This window comes from Colius striatus, chromosome 10 (assembly GCF_028858725.1).
Source record: "Colius striatus isolate bColStr4 chromosome 10, bColStr4.1.hap1, whole genome shotgun sequence".
NCBI classification, from domain to species: domain Eukaryota; kingdom Metazoa; phylum Chordata; class Aves; order Coliiformes; family Coliidae; genus Colius; species Colius striatus.
The window spans coordinates 16,639,290-16,666,572 of NC_084768.1; the positions used below are offsets into that span (position 1 = coordinate 16,639,290).

General features: G+C 41.3%; 1 protein-coding gene across 1 annotated transcript; it reads right to left on the reverse strand.

Moving 5' to 3' along the window:
- Positions 1-3,640: 3,640 nt before the first annotated feature.
- Positions 3,641-26,878, reverse strand: LOC104557084 (vitellogenin-2). The gene is made up of 37 exons (XM_062003802.1): positions 26,809-26,878; positions 26,672-26,692; positions 26,415-26,566; positions 24,700-24,951; positions 23,993-24,154; positions 23,762-23,910; positions 23,041-23,191; positions 22,767-22,924; positions 22,507-22,672; positions 21,462-21,587; positions 20,907-21,125; positions 19,732-19,949; positions 19,473-19,570; positions 19,065-19,189; positions 18,851-18,952; positions 18,074-18,193; positions 17,804-17,987; positions 17,403-17,496; positions 17,124-17,309; positions 16,474-16,618; positions 16,153-16,375; positions 15,887-16,062; positions 15,001-15,547; positions 14,802-14,889; positions 14,462-14,534; positions 13,957-14,007; positions 12,945-13,034; positions 11,719-11,931; positions 11,483-11,625; positions 10,945-11,083; positions 10,287-10,422; positions 9,656-9,842; positions 8,652-8,743; positions 7,475-7,572; positions 6,582-6,741; positions 4,959-5,120; positions 3,641-3,759 (listed from the first exon to the last, which is right to left on the reverse strand). Exons 1-37 carry the CDS (start codon positions 26,876-26,878, stop codon positions 3,641-3,643), a joined length of 5,595 nt encoding a protein of 1,864 aa, XP_061859786.1.
- Between the last annotated feature and the right edge of the window lie 405 nt (positions 26,879-27,283).

Here is a 27,283-nt window from a genome sequence, read left to right on the forward strand (position 1 = left end):
TTCACCCAGCAACACAAACTTCCCACCATTGTCACAAAGGCCATGGCTAAACATCACTGACGTTCATGGCCCCTTCAGTGGTGCACAGGGGTGCTGGTAAGGGTTGTCCTTGCAAGGTGGAACGGGTAAGGCTGACTGGCACTACAGACACAAACCTCTCGGTTTACAGAAGCCTGCAAAGTATGGCTCAGCCAACCTCATTTCACATCACGTAAGAAGCGGCACCATCTTCCTCATGCAGCAAAGCCCCTTCTCCCCATGGCAGGTGCTTTCCCTGTGATGCCAGAGACAGCTCCACAGCTCCCTCAGGCTGCCCTTGGCTCCAGGGTTAGGCCTGTCCCTGGGTTCTGTGGTTGCCCACAGCTAGGGTGTGAGGCTGGGCTGAGTTGGTACAGCCAGAGCCACCTGCACGGCTCCCACCAGGAACCCACAAGGTCCTGGGACCAAGGGGATCCCATTGTCACTGCATGGCTGCTGTGTGCCTACTCACCTTCTCCTCGTGGGTGAGGAGCTGAAGCAGCTGCCCAGCTCACTGTGGGAAGGGACTGGATTCAGTTTCTCATCGACAGATCAATGGCCTCTATCAGAGACAGATTAGTTTTCACAATGCTCGTTAGCTGATCTTTTTTATTATTGGCATTTGGGATACAACATTTAATGGGTGACAAACTGGGGATTTTGCTCCTAGATCAAGGATTACATCTGCAGGACAAAAAATAAATGAACAAAAATTTGAAGCATGGCAATTACTTTACCGTGTTTTTAACAGCACTATATTCTGGTCCTGTTTGCTTTAACCCCTTGTCTTGTAAAACCCCTTGCCTTGTAAAACTAGTGACACAAGACAGAAAAGCCAAACCATGCACTAGTGAGTGGTGTCATGTCTTTGGAGATTTGTCAAGTGGTAAATGTAGTTAAAGGATTTGAGTACACAGCTACTGGTGGCTGGTAATCAAAGCTTGAGAGCTAGTATATTATGGCACAACTATATGCAGCTGCACAAACCTTTTCTAAAAAAAAAAACCCCACAGCACCTTGCAGGCAGCAAAGACTCAAGGTCAGTGACAGTGCAAGCAGAAGAGCACTGCTGGGATGCAGATTAAATGCTAAAACATCACATTATAACAGTGACACTACAAACGGTAACACTTCTGAAAGTAAGGGTCCTCCCTTGGAACAGTATGGGCTGTATCAAGCTGTAAAGGCAGGGTCTTCCCAGAACCCCCAGCCCAGGGTTTGCAATGTCTCATCACAACTCTCCTTGTTTTGGGCAGCAAATGCTGCAAGCCCCCATCACCCTGGCTGTGGTGCTGCAATGAGACAATTGTGCTTCTGCTCTAGGTGTAGGCAAAATCCATCAGCGAGGGCTTTGCCTTTGGGGATTTCTTGACAGAATTGAACCCTCTTATTTTCTAGATCTTCTCTCCAGTACATCAAGAACAATTTCAAGTCCCAGCCTGCGACCAACATACTCTCACAGCCTTTTCACGCTTCATATTTCTCCAAAGGATATAACCCACATTTAGAAAAAAACAGAAGAAAATAAGTGCTAGGAAAATTGTGAGTGTGATGAACAACTTTGCTATACTCAGGATCTGCCCTGGACAGCGCTTCCTTCGAGCACTGCTCAGCTCTCTCCACAATGGCAGTGGTGACAGGGGCAGGGGCTGGCTAAGGCCTCCCCACAGCCTTTCACCAGGCAGACACCCATAGCCACATCCCCTGCAGTCCCACGGGCACTCTGGCTGCTGTGGTGCCTGGGCAATGCCCATCTGCGGGACTTCTGCCAGGGTGCTACTGCTGAGCTCCTCACACCTTAGCACGGGAGCTTAAAGACGAGAGCCCCCTCACCCCAACTGTACTTGGCAAACTGAGAAAAGTCCCATGGGCTGGCCCCAGCTGAAGCTGGGAGCTCATGCCAGAGCTCTGGCAAAGGCTTCTGTTGGATTCAGCCTCAGGGGTTACCTGGAAACTGCTTCTGCTCACTGCTCTGGGCGATTTCCAGGCAAGCAGCAAACCCACCACAAGCTCACTGCCCTACTGCTGCTGCCTGACAGTGCCCAAACGTGGCCTGCTCTCAGCTGCCCACCACACTGCAGCACAAGGTACCAAAACAACATTTAAACTCTCCATACCTGTATATTTATGCCTTTCAAACACACTCTTTTTTGGTACTAAGGACATTAGCTTTCCAAACTATAAAACTCACATCCAAACAATAAAAATCACATATATGCATCTATTGAAGGCACCAAAGCTGCTGCAGAAAGTAAAACATGACTTTTACAGAAGGTTCTCAAGTGTTTCCGAAAACTTGCCAGTGGTTACCTCTCCCTGCTACATGGTCACAGGCAAGTGCCTGTTTTCTTTCTTGATTTCTACTGATTTTAAGAACCAGACAACTTGCTTTTATTTTTAATTGGTTTACTGAAGGTCTATATTTTTATCAGTTCAGTAGGATCACATTCTGCTTGGCACTAACAAGCTTCAACATAAAAATGGAATGTGTATTCAAACAGTAATAAAAATGGCTGGATGTGTGTGTATTGGGAGAACACTGATTAAGGCAGATAAAATTAAGGCAGTGTGACACCATTTCTACTGAAATTTGTGTAAAACTCTTGACAACCTGAACTGCCAATAATCTCATTGTTACTGATGGCTATGTCTACACCATTTCTTAAGGCAATTCTCTGAAAACCAAATTCAGCCAGCATGCATATTCAGCCTGCAAGAACAGCTTTGGGGGCAAGTTGAAAACATCTTCCAGATCTGATGGAATTGGTTGGGCTCCAGCACTCACAGCAGATGAGCATGTCCCTCACTGTGCCCATGCAGACCTGCAGTGGGTGGGTAGGAGGCAAAGCCCACCTGCTGATGGTGGCCACAGCAAGAGCTCACTCTGGGCACAGAGGCTGTGGGCATCTCACACAAAGGCCTAGCTCTGCTTTGGACCCTTTAGCAGGGGTTACACTTATTCTGTTCAAACACTCCTAATTCATACTAGCTACTGCATGTGGTGCACCAGCCACAGAATCCATCCTTAACACCCCAGAGCAGTCTTGCCCAGTGTCATGAGATTTGGGCTTATTCCCTCATCTTGCTGTTCCCCACGGCAGCACTGGCACATCACAGCGCTATCGTGGAGCATCATGGCTGCACTGATGCATCACACAGAGGTGACCAGTTCCTGCTCTGGATGCACAAGATCCCAGCACCAGGGAAGAAAGCACTAAGGGAAACGAGCAGAAGCATGGTACCAGAGCTACCCAACCCATTTTCACAGTGGGGCTGACACGGATTTGTGCCTGGTGCACAGAAGACAGTCACAGATTCTAGAAGTCTATGAAATGAGGGGTAAGAAGCAGCAATACAGACCAACTCTTTCCATAACCAGTGAAACAAGGAAGCCTTCATCATTTTTTCCATGCCTGGATTTATTATCAAATCAGATATTTATGGGCAATCATACAGTTTCTACAATAATAAAGTTTAATACTTTAAATTACTTGGGAAGATTCAACACGTCCTCAAACACTTAATTTAGCATCTCTATTATTTCGTAAGGTGAGTTTCCTTACACCACACAATAAAAACATTAAAGTGTTTCTGTTTTTTTCCTATGCTGCAATGTACAACTTCATGCACTGCAGTCTTCATTCTCACAAGAACATGCTATGTGTGCATCAACAGTGTCCTTCATATCCTCTGACTTCTGGTCAAACTTCGTCTGTTTGTCCGTCACGCTGGTAGCTGAATCTGATGGGGAATGAAAAGCAAACAGTACACTTCAGAAGGAGTTTTGCAAGGTACAGCATTTATCATGCTCTAGTCATTAATTACAGCAGGCTTGGCTTCTCCTCACTGGCTCACATATTCATATCTAAGTCACACAGAGAGGTTCCAGGAAACCCACTTAATTAATAAGGCAGTTTTGCCTTGAAAATTACTACTTCCATGTATAATTTTATTAATAATATATTTTGGAAAGAATATTATGGTCTTAAAGGAGACATAAACTTGGAAAACAGAAACTGACCTATCATCTACATCCAATATACCTGTAAAAAAGAAATTGTCCTATATCACTGCAGCTGTGTGCAGGAATTCCATGCCTTCCCTCCTAGTGCCTAAATCAGCTCAATGAAATAGGATCATGCTCAAAGGCAGTGATACATACAAATATTCAAGGCAAGGATCCCCATTTCATGGTGCTGCACATGCTCAGATGTAGCTGAACCCTCACAGGCTGCAATACACAATTTTTCAGCTAAATCACAACATTGTGCTGTTACTCTGTCCTTGTTAGCTCAAACCCCCACAAAGGGGAGCTCAGTTTAGATTTGAAATTCCAGTATAATGAAAAACACAGTAAAATTACAACAGCAAGATATCTCTCTTGCAACAAGATATTTTACATAGCAATCAAAACAGGGAAAGGGCATCAGTCAGTACTACAGTGAAGTCCATCCCTGCTCATCAATATGTTAGATTATTCATATGCTTCAAGTGGAATAGAACAGGAAACTTCTGGAGAGAGTCCAGCACAGGGTCACCAAAATGACCAGGGGACCAGAGCATCTTCCTTATGAGGAAAGGCTGTGGGAACTGGGGCTGTTTAGTCTAGAGAAGGAGAGACTGTTGGAGAATCTCATTGATATCTAAATTGTAGATGTCAGGAGAGGTTGGGGCATCATTTTTTGCTGTTGTATCCAGTAACAGGACAAGTGGCCCAGGCTGCCCAGGGAGACCTTCTCTGGAGGTCTTCAAAACACACCTGGAAGTGTTCCTGTGTGACCTGATCTAGGTGGACTTTAGCAGGGGGGTTGGACTAGATGATCTCTAAAAGTCCCTTCCAACCCCTACCATTCTGTGAGATTCTGTGAATGACTGCACCAAGGCACAATTTATTTAGGCTTTTGTGCAGCTCTTATTCAGTAAGATTTCTGTTGACTTACCAGCTGGGAGACAATGGAAACCAACAGTGACTGGAGTAGTCTTGGTGGCGGAGCATCCTTTCATACAGCGCAGCACGGGCTCTGTAGAATAGCACTTGGACTCTACACCCACAAGCTGAACTGTCTTCTCAAGCTTCACAAATGAGCGTCGCAGTTTGCAGGCTGCAACACAGTCATTGGTGATGATAGCTTTCATGCTCACATTCAAAATCTTCACATCTCCCTAGAAGGACCCATCTGCCAACACTGCCAATTTGCAAACAACTTTCCTCTATGACAAGTGTATTTTGATAAGTGAAGCGCCATCACTGGCTGATCAGCTTTTCAAATCAGCTCTTTAGATACAGAGCTACAAAAAGTTAATTTCAAATGCAATTGGTTTAATTCCTACATTAGCAGGTATAAACAGTGACTGAGGTACTTTCTAATACACATTTTTTCAAAGTAAAGTGGCTTACTGAATAGTTGCAAAACTACATTCAAAAGTGTTGAATACTCAGCAGTGCTAATAAAGGAGAGATTTCTAACCAAAGAAAAATATCAACTAAATAATTAGACTATTACCACTGTTTTACAGTCACAGAATTGATGCAGAGAGAGATCAAAAGGCATTGTTACCATCTTCTAATATTGATCTCATCCTGGATTCCCACGACAAGCAGTTACCAACATGTGATAAGCTATATGAATCAGAATTTATTCCCGATTATAAGCTTCATTCACTAAACTTCCAGTCATTTCCACCATATCTTAAATGAAAACACAGTATGTAGTTGCTACCAGCCATGAGAATATCATGTGTGTGGGCTCTATATCAATCTAAAGCAAATTTGATGCTCAGTATTTCTTGACAAAGACATAGAAGTATAACAATTAATGCACAACTAAACACACAGAAGCCATCTCCAGGGACTGAGGAAGTCTTTCCCAACAGGTCAAGTTCTTCTTTACAAAGGCAACGTACCTGTTCCCCTTACAGCACTATGTTATGCTGTTGCATCATAACCTCAGCTGACGGCATCAGCTCGTCACAAGATCCCAATCTACTGAAACACTTAAAATACAGCTTTTAAAAATTTCAGCCATGTAATTAAGGCCTTGCCTTGGAACTGCTGATGCACTTGAATACTTCACTTAACAGGTTGCACTTGTTCAAAAATCAGGTGGTCAGCCATGGTAGTAATTACTAATCTCTATCTGATATTTTTATGGGTCAAAGGCTAGAAATTGATATCTGGAAAATGCTGTTGTGCTTAAATCAAAGCATTCTGTGTGGATTTTTTTCCTCTAATGTTTTTTTTTCTTATCTTCTAAAACACTTTAAAAAAGAAGCAAAGAATTTGCTTGAGCTTAGTTATTTAGTTTTACCTGACTTGTGTGTTTTGGCTTGTTTAACTTGCAATTCCTTATTTCTTTCTAAACCTGGCAAGTAATTGTGATATATATAACACATACATATTGAAGGGGTGTGTATATATATAACTTTAATATCTATAACTTAATACTGAATCCTTTAAAGTGCTTTTCATTTCTAAAATGTTTATGCATTGTAATTTAAAACAGACTCTACATCTTCTCAACAACTGCATTAATATTATATTAAATTTATTAGAGCTTGCATACCTCCTCTGCAAGGCTTTTCTTCCAAAATCCAAGAATGCCCAAAGCTCGCTGCATCTTTGGCTAGATATCCATTGGGCATCCGATATTCCTGTTCCCATTCTGCATCATATTTCCCACATATGCCACATGTTTTCCCCGCCATCCATAAAGCAACTTGAATCTTTGAGAAAGAAAAATTCAAAATCATTTCAAGTTAAAAAAAAAAAAGAGAAGTGGTTCCTATGGATTAGATTTTTGCAATGCAGGTCCCTTCCAGCAGAAGTTAATTCAAACACATTTAAAATCTCTTTGGTAAGATTTCATAAGAGGCTGTCAGTCAGATGCCAAACTCCTGTGGTGCTGCAGCATCTCTTACAGCATTTAAAACCTACTGTGCCAGTCTAGTATGCTAAGTTATTAATGGTCTAGACTAGTAATATGCTGGAGATTTGTCTGATGGCTGTTTTCATGGTATAGGTACTAGATATGGTATGGTCTGCTGATTTCTTACATTCCTTTCCCACATTACTTTTAGTGCAGCCTTTGAAAGTATTCATTCATCTCAAAATAACATCTGAGTTTTTGCTAATTTGAAGAATTATCCAGCTATAAGAACAGTGGTCAGGAGCTGAACACTCCCTTTCCTTGCAAATGCACAGCTGACTCTGTGTGCACTCACAGGCCCCACTTCCCCACACACACCTGTACTGCAAGAATAAGGTATTTTTGACAGTGAAAGATTCCAACTTCTTCCACACAGATATAAAGGTCAGGACTGCACAATCCCGTAGTCTCATCTTTGAGGTTTTTTGGCCCTTGCACATGCTGTATATTCTTGCACTCATGCATATAGATTTAAGGGAATCCTATAGCTATTTCTCCACATCCAAGCTTATGAAGAGGAAAAATGATACCTTGACTGTATTTCCATCAAAGTGCAATTTATCAATGCCATAAGCTGGGGCTACAAGTACAAGGCCTTGCTTTTCACTGTGGATCCACAGAGGAGCATCTAGAAGAAAACAAAATAAACCAAAGGAAAACCATAACCAGATCGAGCCTGGCTTCTTCAAGAAATAAAAAAATCAACTCCTATGTTTCTGAAACCTTCCTTTCCTTGAAATTCCCAATTGCTCTATTCAAGAAACAAAATATACAGCAAAACAATGTAGAAATGGGAATACATAGAAAATAGGTGTTTGTAAGAAGTTGGGTAACAATTCCAGTTATCACATATTCATTCGTTTTTCTCTAGGTTATTAACATAGTCATATTTATTTCTGGGAATTATTACAGAGCCCTCTATAATATCTGTATAGTTGTACAGATATACAAGGCCCTAAATAGACTATATTGGGGTAAGGAAATACAGAGAGCATCATGACTGTCACTGGGGTCATTTCTAGCACAGTTATCACTTCCCAAGTATGTAACATAGGACAGAGCTCAGCACTGGCAGATGCTAAAGCAATTTTAAGCAAGGCTTGGCCTGACTCATATACTACAGCTCTACAATCAGGAAAAAAACTGTTTTGTATATAGACCCTGACTGCATAGCACAGAAAGAAACAAGGTCCTCCTTTGTCCTTCAGAGAAAAAAAAAGCAATCCTGTTGCTGCTTTGAGAGAAGGAAGCAGGCTATTTTACCAGTTCTCCATAGTCATCCCTAGCAGATTCCAGAATGCTAGCCAAATTTATAGCTACAAATGAAATTAGGAAAAATGTAGGTATACAAGTGGGGTCAATTTTAGAAAAGCTCTACTTCAAAAAGGTTTAATCAAGCAAGATTTTATACTATAACTGAAACGCTTTGCAAGTTGGAAACCAGTGGGAGCTGCGGTAATATATGAAAAGGAGAGATCTTCATGTCAGTTGTATCTTGTTTAGTTCAGTCACTTCAAGAGTTTCACACACTAATCAGTCTTTCTAAATGTTCCTATGTAAAATACAAGTTCTTAGATATTAACCTTACAAGTAAAGGTAGAAATACCAATCAAATACAAACTGACAGAGTCTCACTGATAGATTTTTTACTTTCTTGTTCTCCTACAACATACATGAAAATGGAACAACAGACATTGCCTCACTTACCAGGAGATACGTATGAAACATCTGTTATGGGGCTTGCAACTCCATCTATCAGCAGTTTCAACTGTCCATTCACAGGATGCACATCAATATCACTGTCAAAGAGAAAAACATTCACACCCTGTTTGTGTCACATTCACATGCATACAGAAACAACGGTGTTTTCCTGCTCACTAAATATCACTGGTCATAACATAACCTCATTTCAATTATTGAAATTACATCGGGGTGTTCTTCTCACCTAAGATATAGAATAACTTCAGCAGTAGCACATTCAATATGCATAAAAAGTAAATAAGGGAAATGCTGAAATCCTATGTGCTCTTGTGGCCAAGAAGCCAATGGCATCCTGGGGTGCATCAAGAAGAGTGTGGCCAGCAGGTCGAGGGAGGTTCTGCTCCCCCTCTGCCCTGGTGAGGCCTCATCTGGAGTCCTGTGTCCAGTTCTGGGCTCCTCAGCTCAAGAGGGACAGAGAACTTCTGGAGAGAGTCCAGCACAGGGCCTCCAAGATGATCAGGGGACTGGAGCATCTTCCTTATGAGGAAAGGCTGCGGGAACTGGGGCTGTTTAGTCTGGAGAAGAGGAGACTGAGGAGGATGCTCATTAATATTTATAAGTATATAAATGGTGGATGTCAGGAGGTTGGGACATCCAAGAGGTAATGGGATGAAGCTGGAACACAAAAAGTTCCATTTAAATGTAAGAAAAAACTATTTTACTGTTGAGGTGAAGCACAGCACAGGCTGCCCAGGGAGGGTGTGGAGTCTCCTTCCTTGGAGGTCTTCAAGACTCTCCCAGACGCATTCCAGTGCGACCTGTTCTAGGTGAACCTGCTTCTGCAGGGGGTTTGAACTAAATGATCTCTAAAGGTACCTTTCAACCTCTACCATTCTGTCATGCATGAGCTGCTAACCATTGCAGTAAAGCTCAGATCTAAGTTCCTCTCGTTAAATGTGGATAATGTAGTAGGTCTCTCACTCTCCCAGCATCTGGCAGGAGTTACTTACTGACTGCCAAGCTTGATGTTGATTGCTTTCGTATTCACACCTTCTCCAGCACTCCTCATCATCACCAGGAACTTAAGGTCAGAGCTGCAATCCTGAGCCAAGATGTGGTAGCAGTTTTCTGGCATTGTGTAGTTAAATTGAACTCCATTAAAGGTTGAGATCGTGTTGTGAGAAACTGAGCAGCGAGCTGGATAAAGAGAATACCAGTGAGTATTTGCTTTTCCCTAAAATAAAGTCATCAAATGGCATATTTTATTTTTAGTGCTATATTATTTTAGCTTTATCTTTTTTCCACAATGTGATCTTTTTGCAGGGGTTACAGGGGCTTTTGGCTCCTAAGCACCCATTCATTCTAAAAAAGGCATGGAAAATATACTCTTCCGTCTAACAAACCAGTAATTGCCAGGAAGTTTAAATGTTATCAATTCAGATAATTGGTATCTTGGTTACTGAAATGCTAATGATTTCTGTACTATACACCCAATATTCTCTCCTAGTTGAACCATCCTCACATAACTAGAGCGTATTTCCTAACTAACTGGAGACAATCCCAGAAAAATTCAGAAGGTTCTCAAATAGTTCTGGGACATCAGACAGGACATCATGCTTCTGAACCCAGTTAGACACTGACCTTTCCAATTCTCAATCACTGCAGCAGGACCTTCAGCAAAGACATTCCAGATGGGAGGCTGCAGCTCTGAAGCTGGTATCCTCGAACCTACAGGGAGTGATAGTGGAAGCCTCATGGCTTTTTCATAGAGGATGACCTGAAAAGGAATTCAAAAGCACATTCAAAAGATACTCGGGCCAGGTATTCACAGTAAACAGCTGAGATCAGCTTTTTCTCCTATTTGGAATTTGATTTCAATTTTTCCTGCTTTGGTTTTCAAAGAAATTATGTGAACACAACTCATCTAACTCACTGTATATGTAACTTTTTGCTTCTGTTTACAATTTTCTCTTGTGGTTTGGGTCATCATTCAGATATTTGGGAGAAAACAAATCGCTTCCCTTCAAAGGTGATTATGTGAACACCTATGGAGCTACTATAGATGAAAATGCAGGTCATTACAAGTACCCATATCACTCTATTTTTCCATGAACAAAATCATTCTGCATGTAACATAAAAGAGTGGGAATAAACAAAAGTTGTTTTCATCATTTGCACCCAAACTCATCTTACTTAATTTTTCTTTCTTGAAATTGAACCACCACCATTAAAATGCTACAATCTCACTTTTCTACTGGGAAAAAAACCCAAGAGAGTGATAATAATAGTTCATAATTACATCAGGAAGCTTGATAACAACATCACATGTCCTTGGAGAAGTTAGAGCCACGATCACTCTGGCTTGTCGAGATGGATTCTTGTCTCTTTTTTCAGAGAATCCCAACATAAATGCAGCCCCGGGGATAAACTTGTAAAACCTTCAAAAATTCAATCAGAAAGATCTGGTGAAATAAAGAAGTGAAAAGCCATGCACAACCCAACCAGGTTGTCTCACATCTGTATTTAAGTAGCATGCAGAGTATTCAGGATCACTGGTTAGGTCTCCATGACTACACCTTGCCTTATTGGTTGGGTGTCCAGTGAAAGGAAGGAACTATTTCTCAGTTTTCAGTCTTTATATCCAGTGTAAAAATTACTGTAGATTACAATAGGATGGCTATGATTTCCCAGACAGCTTTCATATCCAAAACTCAGTACTCAGATCAAGAATAAAACAACAGCCAGTACTTCAACCACCAAAATCTCATGGGATGGATGCTGATTTTTCCCAGTTGAATGGTATCATGAGTGAATGTCCCTAAACACTAAAATCTCACCATTCTCCTATGGATCTCACACTTGAAGGAACTTTAGGCCACTCCAGTTTCGCTTGCACAGCAGGGTGGGCAGCGAACCGCCCGGTCACCAGCTCAGTAGAAATCTTGTAGTCCTGGCAATTCCGGCCCCATTTCAGGTAAGCCTATAAGGGAGAGAGAAATGGTTAATTTTCAGTGTGTGGAACATGGTTTTCCTGTGTTGCACATAGATGGATATAACTGGTTTTTAGCCTTACTGCTGCCTTGTGAGCATTGAGGACCGAAGCATCAGCACAGAGCTTCCATTTGCTTGAATCTGTAAGGTTCGACACAAACATCTGTATCCGGGGCTTGACGGAGTCAATATCAGTATATACCACGAGTTGGAGGCCTCCTATCTTCTTATTGTCACGAATGCGATGAAGAAAAACAGCCAATTCTGGTGCTTTGATGTCTCCCAAAAACTTAGGCTAAGAAGAAGGAGTAGAAAGTATGCAAAGAACATAATTATAAAAGAGTTACTGTGGAACATTTCCGATGCAAGATCTAGATGGATAAATGAAAAATAAGCCATTGAACTGCAACTATACACCATCATATGTACGACACATACACACAAGCCTGTGCATTTGTCTTTAATATATGTCTGCATACACAGATGGATCTAATCACTGTATTTTATATGAGTAAAAATTTGTGCCATTTGCTGAGCTACAGCTGATACCATGAAGATATTAATGTCGTTAGGATAGTCATGACTATATGATTTGGGCCTCATCGTTAATGCTAATTTATTTGCCCATGAATGACAGAAGTTTAATTTGGCTAATGGCAGCTATTGGTTGTACTAGTCACTCATTCTCACAACAATAGCATCCCACAGCTGGTATCCTCCTGTTTATCTATCTGATTGATCTGTTGGCTTTCACCTCTCACTTCAGCTGCATGTTCTGCAGGGCAGGCAGGTTTTGTGTTTGCACAGCTCCCTAGCACAAAAATAGCCCACAAAATACATTGTCTTCAACAGCAAGAACCCCCCTTAGGGGCACTATGACTTGTGATTCCTTTCCTCTATCACTTGCCCCAGAGAGCAAGTCTGGGTGGTGGTGAGGAGTCAAGGTGCCACATGTCACCTCTGGAGCATGCCTTCTGCTGAGGCTCCTCTCAGCCCCAGCCTCCACCGCCAACATCTTTGCACTGGCTCTGCAGCACCTCAGCATCCCTCCTGGTTGCAGGGGTCACAGATCAGCCTCTGCAGTCATTTGCTCAGTGGGATTGCCATGAGGGAGGGTCATGGTGCAAGTAAGAAGGATCCTCACCTCACTGCAGAAGAAAGCATGTGTGGGAACTGTGGTGCCTGTCTCACCCTTGATTGATACCTGAGAGGCTTCCCATTATTCTATCTGTACAATTACTGCAAGTGCAGGGCTACTCTGCCACTCTCCCCAGCTGTCAATAAAACCCTAAAAATGATGCAACTAACCCAGGAAGCAGCTCGAGATGAGGAATGACTGGATCTGGTAGAGGAGTGCGTGCCACTAATTTTGTCAGCCGGGATTTTCCTTTTTGGGAACTGCAAGAAGAAAACACATCATGCTCAAAAGAGTAACTCAAAAGCATGCTTGAAGAAATTGCACTGAGCAGTGCTACAGAATATTCTATGTCATGGCATTTGGCACTGATAAATTTGTGCTCTAACCCTGAGAAGCTCAATGACTTGCAATATGCTTTGGTCTGCTTAACATATGTGATCTAGCTCTGAAAAATCTTGTTTGCTCAAATGTATCTGACCCCTCAGAAGAGACAAATAAAAACATGCCTATATGAAAATTCCCTGTGTGAAAAAAACTACAGGCCTGAGCAACTGAAATTCAGCCAGCCTCTAAATTCAGGTTGAAAGACCAGAACTGATTCATTTTATTTCTGGAAGGGTCTAATCAACTGGAGGACACACTGAACAGACCAACTGAATAGAAAGGATCAACTGAACAGACATACACAGCTGAACTCTTTACTTTTTGAGGAACATAGATACCAAGTACACTGCTCCTAGCTGGCTCATGACCTAGTAAGAATCTCCTGCTCAACTAAAGTGCCATAAAATAAGGTATCTCCCCGCATTTGTCAACATCACTATCCCAGTTTGTATCAACAGAGATTGCAACCTGAGAAACCAAATGATCAAAGCCAGTCAAATGACTCAGGTTCTTGATGGTTCCTCTCCTTGGTTGTTCCTCCAAAGTGTGCATCCCCAGTCCCTTGTACTGCTTTGACGGAGCTTTGCATTTGCTTTGCAGAGCCACAAATGGCATCACGTGCACAACACCAAGGAGAACATAGCTCTCTGTCTATGCATCTTAGAAGAACCACCATGGTTGGTTGGTGTTCTAAACGTTATCAGTACTGTAATTTCCCTCAACAAAGACAAGTTTCCTTTCAGGTTTCCATTTAACTCATAACAGGTTCCATACTTAATTTACTGAGGAAAGACTCACCTCTTGCCTGTGCGCTGATTTAAAGTGATATCGATAAATCTCATCCTCTCCCTTTGAAAACGATAAAAACAAGAAGATCAAAAATCTCACAAAAAAGAAGTTCTGCAATTACATTGAGCTCTGGGAATTAAGTAATGATTTTACTAATTATCTCTCATATATAGTTCCGTATGTTTAGTCACAAGCATGCGATGCAAGGCCTGAAGTAGTTTCTATGTAGTGTTAGTGCTCGCACTGCAAAATTAAGACAAAACCCTTTTTTTTTTTGGGTAGAAAAATAAACAATTCCTCATCTATAAAAAGAGTTTCGACAAACTTGTGGAAACTTTTGAGATGCTTTGAAGCAGACATCTGAGCCAATGATTGCAGAATAAATTTTGCAACTTTACATTGCTAAAATTGACTGTGTCAGCTCTTAATTTCCTAATTTATGATGCAAAGCCAGTTGCTGTCAGAAATGTGATTCACAAACATTAGCAGCATCAGACAGGTTACTGACAGTTACCCATATTTTGGAATATATGCTGCTGCTGCTGCCGTCTTCCAGGTGTCTTGAATGATGTCCGTGGCTATGGTGATTTGAAGACTCGCTGCTGCTACTACTCCTGCTGCTAGCCCTACTGCTACTACTGCTGCTGCTACTGCTGCTCCTGCTGCTGCCAGCCCTGCTTCTACTCCTTCTGCTGCTGCTACTCCTGCTGCTACCGCTACTCCTGCTACTGCTGCTGCTGTCGCTACTCCTGCTACTGCTGCTGCTGTCGCTACTCCTGCTACTGCTGCCGGTGCCGCTACTCCTGCTACTGCTGCCGCTACTCCTGCTACTGCTGCTGGTGCCACTACTCCTGCTAATGCTGCTACTCTTGCTGCTGCTGCTACTGCTGCCATTCAGATGCCTTGAGTGATGCCCATGGCTGTGGTGACTACTACTGCTACCTTTGCTCTTGCTGCTACCTTTGCTCTTGCTGCTACCACTGCTCTTGCTGCTACCATTGCTCTTGCTGCTATCATTGCTCTTGCTGCTATCACTGCTCTTGCTGCTATCACTGCTCTTGCTGTTATCATTGCTCTTGCTGCTATCACTGCTCTTGCTGCTATCACTGCTCTTGCTGCTACCACTACGCTTGCTGCTACCACTACGCTTGCTGCTACCACTACGCTTGCTGCTATCGTTACTCTTGCTGCTATCGTTACTCTTGCTGCTATCATTACTCTTGCTGCTATCACTACTCTCGCTGCTACCACTACTCTTGCTGCTACCACTACTCTCGTTGCTACCACTGCTCTCGCTGCTACGGCTGCTCTTGCTTCTATTTTTGCTGCTACTTTTGCTACTGCTGCTGCTTTTACTGCTGCTGCTCTTACTGCTTGCATCTTTGTTTCTAGCTTGCTTTATTTGATCATTCTCATCTTCAGCTACAGCTTTTTTGTGGTCAGGAGAAGCAGCAGATGATGAGGCAGAAGAGGAGACAGATGAGGAGACAGAAGATGAGACAGAGGGTTCTTTTGTATCAGGGTCTGTCCCAAGCTCTGTTAGCATAGTGGTTTCTTTCTTAGAAGGCTGTTTCTTCCTGTGTCGTGTTTTATTTGGGGCCTGTAAAATGGTTCAAAGAGAAGTGCAAGAGAGGGAATATGTCTGGTTCTGTATTTACAAAGTAGAACTTCTCTGACTGTCAGACAGGCTGCTTACACCAGCCCTTCCAGTAACAACCTCCCTGCCTCAGTCACTGCAGAACTGCCTTAGATCCCCTTTGCCCAGCTGAAATCCAGCCCAGCATGGAGGACCAGCCCCAGCTGCAGGCACCCCAGAGGATAAATCCCTGGCACTGTCACCTTTCAAACTAGCTCCCTTCTTGCTTTCTATGCTGAAATTCAATTACTTGGCTTCACTTATACGAAAATGTTTCCCTCTCTGATGCTCACAATCTCTCACCTTGAACACACTTTCCATGCCTAGAATCTTCTTCAGCTTAGCTTGAACTTCCTCATATGGCGACGACTCATCTTCTTCCTCAGACTCCGGGTTTACCATGTGAATTATTTTGGAAGCTGCTCTGGATCCTGCTTGAATCTCCAGTTGAATTTTGTCAATATCAGCATCTGTTTGAACTGTACACCAATGGCACATGTTAGAAGGTTACACTGCCTCAAATAGCACTGACAGACCTAAGATGGCAAAGCTTGTGCTCAGTATTGTACCTGGCTTCAAGGTTATTTTGGCGTCACGATCTCCAATTAGTCTGTGCAAATATGTGTTTTTTATGAAACTGGCATCTCGTGACCTTCTGGAAAAGCAGATCTGACTACCAAAATTATGTAGTTTGGCACAAATGTCTTGTTTCTGAATTTTTCTTTCTGAGCCACGGTGAAGATTCTCCTGGGAGCTGTAAGTCTGTTTCCTTGGCACGCTGTCAGCACCTTGCTGCATTGGAGATGAGTATGTGAATACCACTATCACATGCAAGATGTGCACCATGGGGAGGGCAAGTATTACTACATAATCTAAGGGGGTTAGGTTACCATTGTAAAGCCTTCACTGGAAGCTTTCTCTGATGATTTGAATGGCTCTTCTGCAATATTTGATGAAGCATCTCCTGGGAGAATTGAGGTCTTCTTTTCAACACCTACTTCTCCTATATTTCTTGATACAGCAAAAGCCCTATGGCTATTGAGATATGCCAAAAAAAAAAAAACCAAAACAGGTGAATTATTCTGACGCCTTTTGTTTGGATTAAATGAAATAAATCACTGTCAGTATTGTGTGATAGCACAGAGATATGCTGTTTGAACATAGAGATTGTAGATGCAACTACAGGTATAAATATTATTAAAGAGAAATAATAGTTCATGACAAATATTAGGTCTTTATACCACAAGAAGTTTTCAAAATCTGGATAACTTTAAACAAATTTCCAAAACATGAAAGGCAATAATTTAAACAGAAAAACTACAAACCCTAAAAGACAATAAAATAATAAAGAAATAAAACTTTAAACCAGAAAAAAGAATTAAGACAAAAACTAAACTCCTAAAAAAATGTGGTGTCTTTTGACTTAACTCCCCTATTTGTTTCCCTTGCTTTTTATCCCAAGGTTCTGCTACACACTGAACATTCACTCTAAAAGTATTCTGAAATTCACAGGAAGTGTTCCAAAGCAATGCTACTGTACCTTCCAACCACTATCTCAGTTTCCTCACGGGATGGGTTTGTTTCAATCTTAATATTTTTCTGTTTAACGTCTATCTTGGCATCAAACTTCACCGGCACTCTTGTCAGGACCTTGCCTTGAATTTCAACAGTGTGTTGAAAGTACTCTGTGTTGACACCCATTGTTGCAACTGTATACACGTAAAAGCTGAAACAGAGTGAGGTGGCTTTTAACATGTGCCTTTTCATTAAAAAAAAAAAAAGCCCCCATCATTTGTAAAGCCTTAGAAAGCTGCCATACCTTGGGTTTATGTCAGATCGGATCTGCACTGTGGATTCAAGCAACTGGGAAGGTCTAAAATCTCCAGTTAAAGGGGGGGTAACCTTTCCATCAACTGCAAATGACAAAACAGTCAGTCCAACCAGTAACCTAGCACTGTCAAGCTCACCATCAAATGCTCTGACCTTTCTCTCTCTGGTTTCCCAGATTCTCACCTCTGTCTTCAATCCATTCAAAGATGAGACAGAAGTCAGATGTGTCCAGCTTCTGCTCTTCAAACATCTTTACTATCTCCCACTATGAAAATGGGTTCTTTTTCTCGCTTCCTGGTTTTCCCCTTCTTTCTCCAGCCCCTCCTTAGCCTATCTCTCTCATCTCCTTTCTGGAGCTGGGCAGGGATGACCTTGTGCTCCCTGACTCACCTTGGGCTGCGGCCCGTGCCAGAGCCGTGGTGTATGCGCCGTACTCGAGCGGCAGCCCGGTGCAGGTCGGGATGATGTGCCGCAGCTCTCCCACCCACACTGGCTGCGTCCACTGCCCTGCAATGCCACTGCGGATCTGGCTGGCGATCCTCTTGATCACTGTGTCTTGATCACTTGTCACAGCCTGTGGTAAAATAGGGATCCAAAAGGTTGGGATATAAAAGTAAAATCATGTCAAACTTTGCAAAGAAAACTAAGAGTCCCTGGTACCTTCGTAACCTGTTCCAAGACTTCCTTGTCGATGTTGATGTAGCCCAGCTCTTGGCCAAATACTTTAAAGTAGACTGATATCAACGGACTTTCTGTTGGCAACTCCTTCCATCCCAGCAGCTAGGGAACACAAAGAAACAAGTAGAATTCATTAATGCAACATTTTACAAATGGTGATTCGGCAAAGCAATCAAATCCATCACTGACCATGCTGCATTTTTCTAGTGCTGCTGGTGTGTCTTTGCTGCTTTGTAAATAGCACAGTGTCACTGCTTCAGGCTTACTCCCTGCTGTTGAGATGCCCAGGAACAGTCAGTGTATTGCATTCTGATGCAATAACTTGTACACAGAGAGTCTGGGTCATTAGTACCACTAAACTTAATTTGAAAGCACAGAAACAAATTGCCTTTTCTCTTGAAGACAAAGGTATATTCTTATAGAGAAGTGGAGTAGAAGGGAGGAAGAAGTAAGCTTGCCAGGCATGAGACATATGCCACGTTGCATTGCTCACCAACCCCTCTCCTCCTGTGCTTCTTTGTGCAGCCATTCATGAAGTGAGGAGAAGGCAGGGCCAGAGTGAGGATTTGCAGAAGCTCTCTCAGCCATTGCAGGAGTGATGTCCCCTGCAGTCCCACTATAGATCTCTTTTTCACAGAAATACTTCAGTTGACTTTTAGGTGAGTAGTTTATCTTCTGAGACAAGACTTAACTAGTTTGAGAAGCCTCACTAAATACCCCCTCATATTACCCACACGTTACATTACTAAAAATACTTACAGTTTTTCCAATTTCCTTTATCTTTTTGTATGTGGGATATTCAGCAAATGGGATATTTTGTTTCATGATGACGTCTGTGAGGCCTTCCACACGGACACCAACCTACCAAAACAGCATGAGAAGCAGCAGTTTGAAATGTACTGACAAAGACAACACTTTGAGATCAATTCTAATTTTAATTTGCTTTTTTTTACTGTTTTAAGTAAATATTTACCTCCACCAAATCAGCCACTGACCCTGCAGAAAGTGCCATCAGCTTGGAAATTATTGCTGATGGAAACATCGTTCCTGGGCTGTTCATAACAAAGACATCTGCAGCAGCACCAACTTTATAGGCATCTATGGCAGAAGTAAACAAAAGACACATATGTTTTCTAACCATTCTGCTTATCATTCAAGATCGTGGCTCTACATCGCTGACAGTTGCCAACTTCAGGATATATCATTATGTAAACTTCAACTGTTGATGCCCAAATTAATAAAAGGCCACTCATGCACTATGTGACTGTCACATTTATTTCTATTTCTTATTGAAATGCAGAATGCCATATTTCTTCAAATTTCTCTTAGGAATGGATTTCTGAAGTGAAAGTGTCCTGGTCACCAAAAAGCTTCTACTCACCAGAGTAAGTCCCGATATGCACGACTTTGCTGTACCGGTAGCTCAGCCAGTCCAGTTTGGGGGCCAGCAGCTTCAGGGCGATATTGCAAGCCGAAGATCTAAACAGAATGAGAAAGGTAAAAATATCCAGAAATAAGTTGCACCCCATCAGAACAGAAACTGACCCCAGTTTGTCAGCACATGCAGTGCTCACTAACAAGTGTGTAACAGAACATATTATTTGCAGAACATCAGCTACTTTGTTCTTGTCTCTACTCACGTGTTGTACATGTATGGCAACCTGCTCTTCGACAAGGCTTTCATGTGGGAATATACAAAACTGGCCACTTGCAAGTTTCTCTCCTTCATTGCCACATTAGCTATGGTTGTTACTAAAGGAAGGGCAGGCCTTGTCTCAAAGATAACAGCACATGCCATCATTCGCACTTCAGGGGGAAGCGACTGGTCTGCAAGGATCTGGATGAGATATCCCTGCACCTGCAGAGAGGAAACAGTGCCTGGAATTATCAATAATTGAGATTTTTTTTTCAGACTGGATTCACTGTAACCTGAAAGAAATATGGAGAAGAAGTCATTATCCCTGCGGAAAGGTTTCCTCATCTTTTTTTATTGTGTGGTTCCACATCATTTTATTAAGATAACTGAAGGGGCCGTGGAGAAACAATCCTATGGAAAAGGGTTGGCACTAAATCTATCCATGTATCAATGTACTGAGTCCACACACCACACTCCAAAAAAACCCATCAACATAGCTTTTTGCATTACTGACGTTGAAAGATGAGTGAACAACTTTAGAAGAAACAATTGTAGATAATAAGACAGATCAATTATTTGGAGTAACTCTACTCACTGAGCGTGTTGCACTATTTTAGACAACTTTTAAAAGGAGAGCTTCAGCAGCTCACCAAAGACAGTCTGAGTGGATGCTGTCTCATATAACTCTTATAACTAAACCATCTGGAAGTCAGGAGTCTTTCCTACACTCCCCACACCAGCAGTCACAGCAGGATATCAGTGGTGACCCATCTAACCTTAAGGGAAAGGTTTAAAAGAGGCAGAGCAATGTCAACATTTGGCCTAAGAGGACAGTAGAAAGATTCTATCTCCTCCTCACTGTTGAGGCAGTTTAAATATGTCTGACCTTTAGGTGGCTAAATTTCCACCATATGTAACTAATACAGGATTTAATTGGTTATGACAGCTGATAGATGACTAAAACAACACTGCTGATATCCTTCTGGAAGCTTCCTACTGACTAATTACAGGTTAGTGGAAAACATCAGCTGAAATATAAAACTATATTTTGTTTTTCTTAAAAATAACATTTTTTTAACATACAGGCTAAATGCACACATGTGATACCATTAATTACCCTTATATTATATATATTCTCTATTTCATTACGTAAAGAAATCCCTAACAGATCCTACTTACTGTTTTGGGGTCCTTCCAAGCTATTTTTCTCAAGGCCATTATGGCATCAATCTGAATGTGGATGGGGATATCAGAGGCACTGGTTGAAGATATGGGAAGGAATTTGGTGACACGTTTGATGCTGGCTGGTTCTCCAATGTTGCCAATGCACTTCAGAGCTAATTTCATTTTGTCTTCACGGCCCTTGCTGATTGCTTCATCTGCCAGGTCATGGATGGGCTATAGACAAAGCACAGTTCAGGCTCTTAATGTAGAGATTGTCCACAGTATTCCCCATACCCACTGAAAAGCCTAGCACAGTAAAGAAATTGGTTTTAATAAAATCACTTAGTGATGGTTTCTTAAACACCTGACAATATGAAAACTATGTTTCCAACAATGAAGCAACTATCTACATTAATATAATGATTCATGACCTCTTTTTTTTCCTGGAGAACTATGAAATGTGTATTTTTAAGTCCTACTGACATTTTCATACTATGTCTTAATAGAATTAAGCTAACATAATGAAAGTTACCAAGCTGCTAAGAAACAACCTGACCAAAAGTTGCCCACCTGAAGAGCTTCTTTGGGACAAGCTGAGCTTTGAGAACAGTATCTATTGACCACAGAACTGTATCCCAAGAAGGCAACTTGCTGAATCATGGGACTTTTCTGGATTCGAGGATCAGTTATTAAATCCTGTGGGGAAACAAAAGGGAAAAAGAAATAATTTGGCATTTAACACAGTGCTTCCCACAGCTTCCAGAGAACAAGCTTATCTCAGGGGATAATTATTGTTCACATCCAAACAAATTCAATCAGCTTGCAGACATTTTATTTGCAAACTTCACTTAGGAGCTTAATTCCTCACTAGTTTCCATATATAAAAGCTTACATAGCAGCATTTTGACTTTCCTCAGCTGAGTGTGACACTCAAAATACAAAGATTATGGGTAAACATCAATCTAGAAATTAAATATCCTCAGAACAATGTGCAACTCAATTCTGTTAAAGATGCATTCTCACATCATAGCCTTTTGTCTTACTTCAGAAGAATATTGACTAGAGATCACAAAATTCCCATTCAAAAGAAGTGTTTTGTTACAGTGTCAAAATATTTGACATTTGCACTAATGTTTTCACTTGCAGCACTTTCCAGTTCATAGGAACAGTTTTCAATTAAAAGAGATATTCAAATGACATAACACAAAAATCACAGTTTGTGTCAGAAGAGACTGAAGTGGAAAAAGCTTTGTAGAAGGCATGACATGTGATCCCAGCAAACTAAAACAGGAATTATTCTCTTACGGGAGAAAGGCTTTCATATCCATGTAGTAAAATGAAGACACAGGATTGAACACATCTCTCATATGTAATAACAAAAGAAATTCATGGTTCAATATTTGCATGATACTGGTGAACAGGGCAGGAGAACCGAGTCTCTGATGTGTTCCTATGCGACCTGATCTAGGTGGACCTGCTTCTGCGGGGAGGTTGGACTAGAAGATCTCTAAAGGTCCTTTCCAACCCCTATCATTCTATGATTAATAATCAAAGGTTGTCATCAATTATCATTCCTTTTGTTATCAGACAAGAAAAGTCATGCAGGTTTACTCACTGCTGCTACTGAAACAGTGTGTTCATCAGCTTTCGCTAAATGGAGAGCAAAAGAGACACTTAGAAGAGTCTGAAGGTAGTTCAGGTCATCATTGCGAATTCTGGTCTGAATGAATTTGAGTGCTTCCGTGGTGCCTGCTGCAGAAACTGCACTCAGCAGCCATCGCCTGCAAGCAGATTTAAAAAATTAAGCCTTAATTTTAACTCTCAATGCTCCAAAAATGGAAAAAACTCTTCATCTAAGTTGATACAATGAAATACCTGTAACGGGGTTTATCTGAATATTGTCTCCAGATGGACTCAAGAGTATCAGTGCTCGTTATCCGGCAGAGCTGGACAAGCTCCAGGAATCTGTATGGAACATCATCGTGGAAATCTTGTTGGTTATTAGAGACTATGTGTTGCAGTGTTTCTTCTATCTGTAAACACAAGAAAGAAGGGGCATACACAGTTAAACCCTTTGGAATTTATGGTCATCACTAGTTTATTAGCTTTTTTTACTAGGAAAGCAATATGAAGACTAAAAAAACTCTACCCTTTGCTCGGGGTTTTTTGTCTTGATGAGCTGCAGAGGCATCTGTGGCAATACTTCTGGGAAGCGGTAGCGAAGGCCCCCGTAGCTCTGTAAGGGAACATCTGAGGGGCTGCCCCGTTCACTTCGCACTTCAAGCAAGGTGAGATGTTGTCTGTCAAGAGACAAGTGTCACAGGAGGAAGGATTAACTTTCTTCCTGCATCTGCCCTGGTTGGTTGTTGCTTCGGTGATATTGTGACAGTCTCAGTTTTACTCTTTAATAATTTCTGTTACTCCAGTAAAATCTCAGGGTTTGCTAATGGAAAAAGCCTTCCCATTGGAACATAATAACATCAGGGATATCTACACTGAAATCATTTCTGAAGAGGAGCTAAACTGCTGTCTTTGGAATGAGAGCTACCAACCCAACATAATCAATGATCTTATTTCTACATGCACCATCTTCCCCCTGACACTATAAATCAGCTTTTGTTCCAGGACAATCAGAGTAGTAAAGTCGTATTTGTACAGTATCACCAAACAAAAGACCTTTTCTCCTTTCTTCCATGTAATTGTAGTGCTGAGTTTACTAGGGTGTGGAAACCCCAAGTATGTGTACTTGCAGCTTTATGCAGGTACATATGAGGAGCTCACTTCTCATTTCACTTCAACTGGGGGGTGAAAAGAACTGATAGAATCTATATTTATTCTCCCTTTATGAAGTAAGCCCATATTCCACCTACCCTGCCTCTGTGACAGCAACACCAGTGGGTTCACTGAGCGGAGAGATCTCATGCACCTGCTGTGACACCACTTCTGTGATCAGAGTACTGCCATCTGACTGCTTCAGTTTGAAGGTGAAAGCTGAGGTCCCTTTTGTGAGCCGTCCTTTCTGGAGGAGAACAGAGGGACCCAAATAGTTAAGGAGAACAGAACAGCTTGGAATTTGGAAGAACTTTTTGCACCTCACGTACCATCACGTCAGCAGGACAAGGATAGATGTAAGCCATTCCAATGCTCTTCTTCGCTTTTTCCTGGCAATTATTCTGGTCCACAGTTTTGGTAACAGAGACTCGGCTGTTCTTCCTGTCTTCCTGGATGACGTACCTTGTATGGCAAACACCTCCAATTCCAGCCTGGCAGATCAATACAGGTAATGAAATTTCCTAATTACATCAGGATTTCAACTGCATGGGGAGAAGGTTTCTTGAACAAAGATTCTGAAGGAGCAATATGAGGGTAAGGACCTACTGAACACTCTTAATTATGTTTTGAAACTTGCTACTATTACACACAATCCTATCAAACTAAGAAATAGACATGGGAACAATATCCAGGAGATGGAATTTGAAATAAAAAGTAATCAATTCATTAATATCAACAGTGAATCAACAAAATGTATCAAGGAGCTAAATCAGGGAAGCCATATAACAAATACTTTCATAGCTAAATTATTTTTTCTTCATCTCAAAGACAGATGTCTTAAAAAGAACCTAGCTCAGATTTGGTTTTGTATTTGTTCTACACCTATGCATATGTTTTCTTCTATGTGAATGAAAAGTATATTTTTGATGATGAACATTCAAAAGTAGATGCAAATAAAAAGAAACTTGAATAAAAGGGCATCGAAAGAGAACACAGACTTTCCAAAAAGTAGTTTTAGAAAGGAAAAATAACAAACCTCTTGCAACTCATACACATTCTGTGCCTTTTTAATGGTTATCTGCAGCATGTTCAGAATCCCTCTCACTATGTTAATACACATCTCAGCACTGTCTTCTGGGCCATAAATGTCTCCAACCCGCCCACTACTGTATTCAAACTTGAAAGGCTGGGCAAAACATGAAGAAACGATTTGGGTGATTTTGGAAGATCGAGTAAATGAGTCCCTGGGCCAGATGCCATTGTATTCCTCAAACTGTGGAGAGCGGATCTGGGAGGAAATGAAGAAAAGATACTTATGTGAATAAAACTACTTATTCTTATGTGAATAAAATATGCAAACAGATTAGAAGAAATTAACATAATCACTAGCTATTTACTCTTTTTTTACAAATGTAGGCTTAGAAATTCATACAGCAGTTTATTCTTTTTTCTCTTGCTTACACTATTGTAAATTTGGTACAAAGTCTGGGCTCAGCAGTGTTATTTCATCTTACAGAAGCAGTTAACACCTCACTATTACCTCCCAGAGACATTTGAAACATTTCACTTGCATTAACTCTATAGGGAGAAAGGTTGATTCAAAAAGTCATTTCAAAAAGCAAATAAAATTCACCTTGTTTTTTCAGCTTTAAAAGAAATAATCTGCTTTAGGTAAAATTCAGCATTTGAAAAGTTTATCTTATACTAAATGTAAAAAACCAAAAGCTTCAGAATGTTTCATTTTAACTGATCCTCTTCCAAATTGCTTGTTTTTACTAACCTAATTGCTATATTTAATTCCTCTTTGTGAATTGCTTAAATCAACCCATTTTTTTAAATCATGAAAGACGTATTTATAAACCTTTTTTTCCTCCCAGACTAAGAAACAACATAAATCAGAAGCAATTTCAGGAACTTAGGCAAAGTTACTGCCAGGTTAGGTGCCTAAAAGCACAGCCTGGGGCATCAGTATGAAGCGACTATAGTGCAAAACGCTCTCTCTAGCCCATAGTTTTTATATCTTGCCCTCAGTAATGTAAAAATCTAAAGCTCAACTACAACCACTGAGAGCTCTGTCACTCTGTCACTTTTTGAGACACTCCCAAAAAAGAAGTTCTGATTTGTAACTAAATTAAACAGACAAAGAAAAGTATTTTTCTGAAATACGCTTCTGTCGGATGGGTCAAGTCCTATCTCTGTTGATGTCAACAGAGGGGTGATTTCAAACATACAGATCTTTTACCACATTATCCAAACACTAAATGTTATCATATGCTCCTTTCTGATGCCTTGCACTTTTTAATCTTTCTTTTATCACTTTCTATATTTAGCTTTTATTACTCTAAGTCAACACTCATTTGCTGTCCACATGAAAATGATTTTACATACCCAAGCCCTGGCTTCCCACAGAAGTTGGGAATGACTACAATCACATCTTAAACTCAAAGCAGGCTTGGGTGCCTTGGGTTAGAAATAATCATTTTCTAACACAACTCCTGATTTTTTCCAATGTAAGATCTTGAGGGACACCTACCATGAACAACTTCCACAACAAATACTGGTAAGCAACTGGATGCCAAATCACTTGTCACATCTGAAACTTTAGCTTGCTGATCATTCTCTGACATCTACAGAGCTAAGTCTCCATTTGCATTTCCTACAGCTTTCCTAAACCCCAGATTAGCCAGATGCAATTGTGACAGTGATTTCTAGTTTGCTATTGCATAGCACATTTAGAAGAAAGCGCGGTACCTTGAGGAGGTAAGTGTTATCTGACAGTCCACTGATCTCCAATTTGCAGCTCAAGCGCAGACCAGCTTTGGCTACATTTTTTTCTTGAAGCCCACTCAACACCCATCCTTCATAGCTGTACAAATAGCTCTTTCTGCTACTGAATCCAGGGTCTGTGGGGAACAATAGCCATTCTCACAATTTTTGCAAGCACATTCCAGTAAAGTGAAATCACCACAAAGTCACCAACACGAGGTTATAGAAGCAAATTTACTTACCAATGTCAAATTTCTGGCTGCCTGCAAAAAGAGACAGGAAGAAAACCAGATGAGTAACACAGTCTAGAACCAACTGTTGCCACTGAACATAAGGAAATTTGAGGAAAGAGAGGTAAAGAAGGGCTATGTAGGCTTACCTACAAGGGTGAGGGTTAGTGCAAGTATGATTCCCCTCATAGTGAAGGCGAATAGGACTCTGCCAGACATGGTGAGACTTTTATGGAAGAAAGATCAGGAACACGTGGCTGCATTCTGCTGAATTCTCAAGTTTTTTATCAGTTTATGTAAACACTTCCCTTTTTGCAACCATGCAAAAATGGAAATCAAGTCATATCTCTTCTTTCCAGTAATGAAATATAGGACAAAAGGAAATGGGCTCAAGTTGTTCCAGGGGAGGTTTAGGTTGGGCATTAGGGAGATTTTTTCATTGAGACAGTTGTTAAGCATTGGAACGGGCTGCCCAGGGAAGTGGTGGAGTTCCTATCCCTGGAGATATTTAAAAGGTGCTAAGGGATATGGTTTAGTTTAGTGATGGGCTTAGTGGTGTTAGCTTAGTGGTTGGACTTGACGTTCCTAAAGGCCTTTTCCAACCCTAATGATTCTATGATCTTG

Excerpts from the sequence above, each read along its gene's own strand:
- LOC104557084 (XM_062003802.1), bottom strand. The coding sequence starts at position 26,878 with ATGTCTGGCAGAGTCCTATTCGCCTTCACTATGAGGGGAATCATACTT. Across the intron at positions 24,155-24,699 it reads ATGTGTATGAGTTGCAAGAG|GCTGGAATTGGAGGTGTTTG; the intron begins GTTTGTTATTTT and ends TTGATCTGCCAG. Across the intron at positions 23,911-23,992 it reads CTTGTCCTGCTGACGTGATG|AAAGGACGGCTCACAAAAGG; the intron begins GTACGTGAGGTG and ends GTTCTCCTCCAG.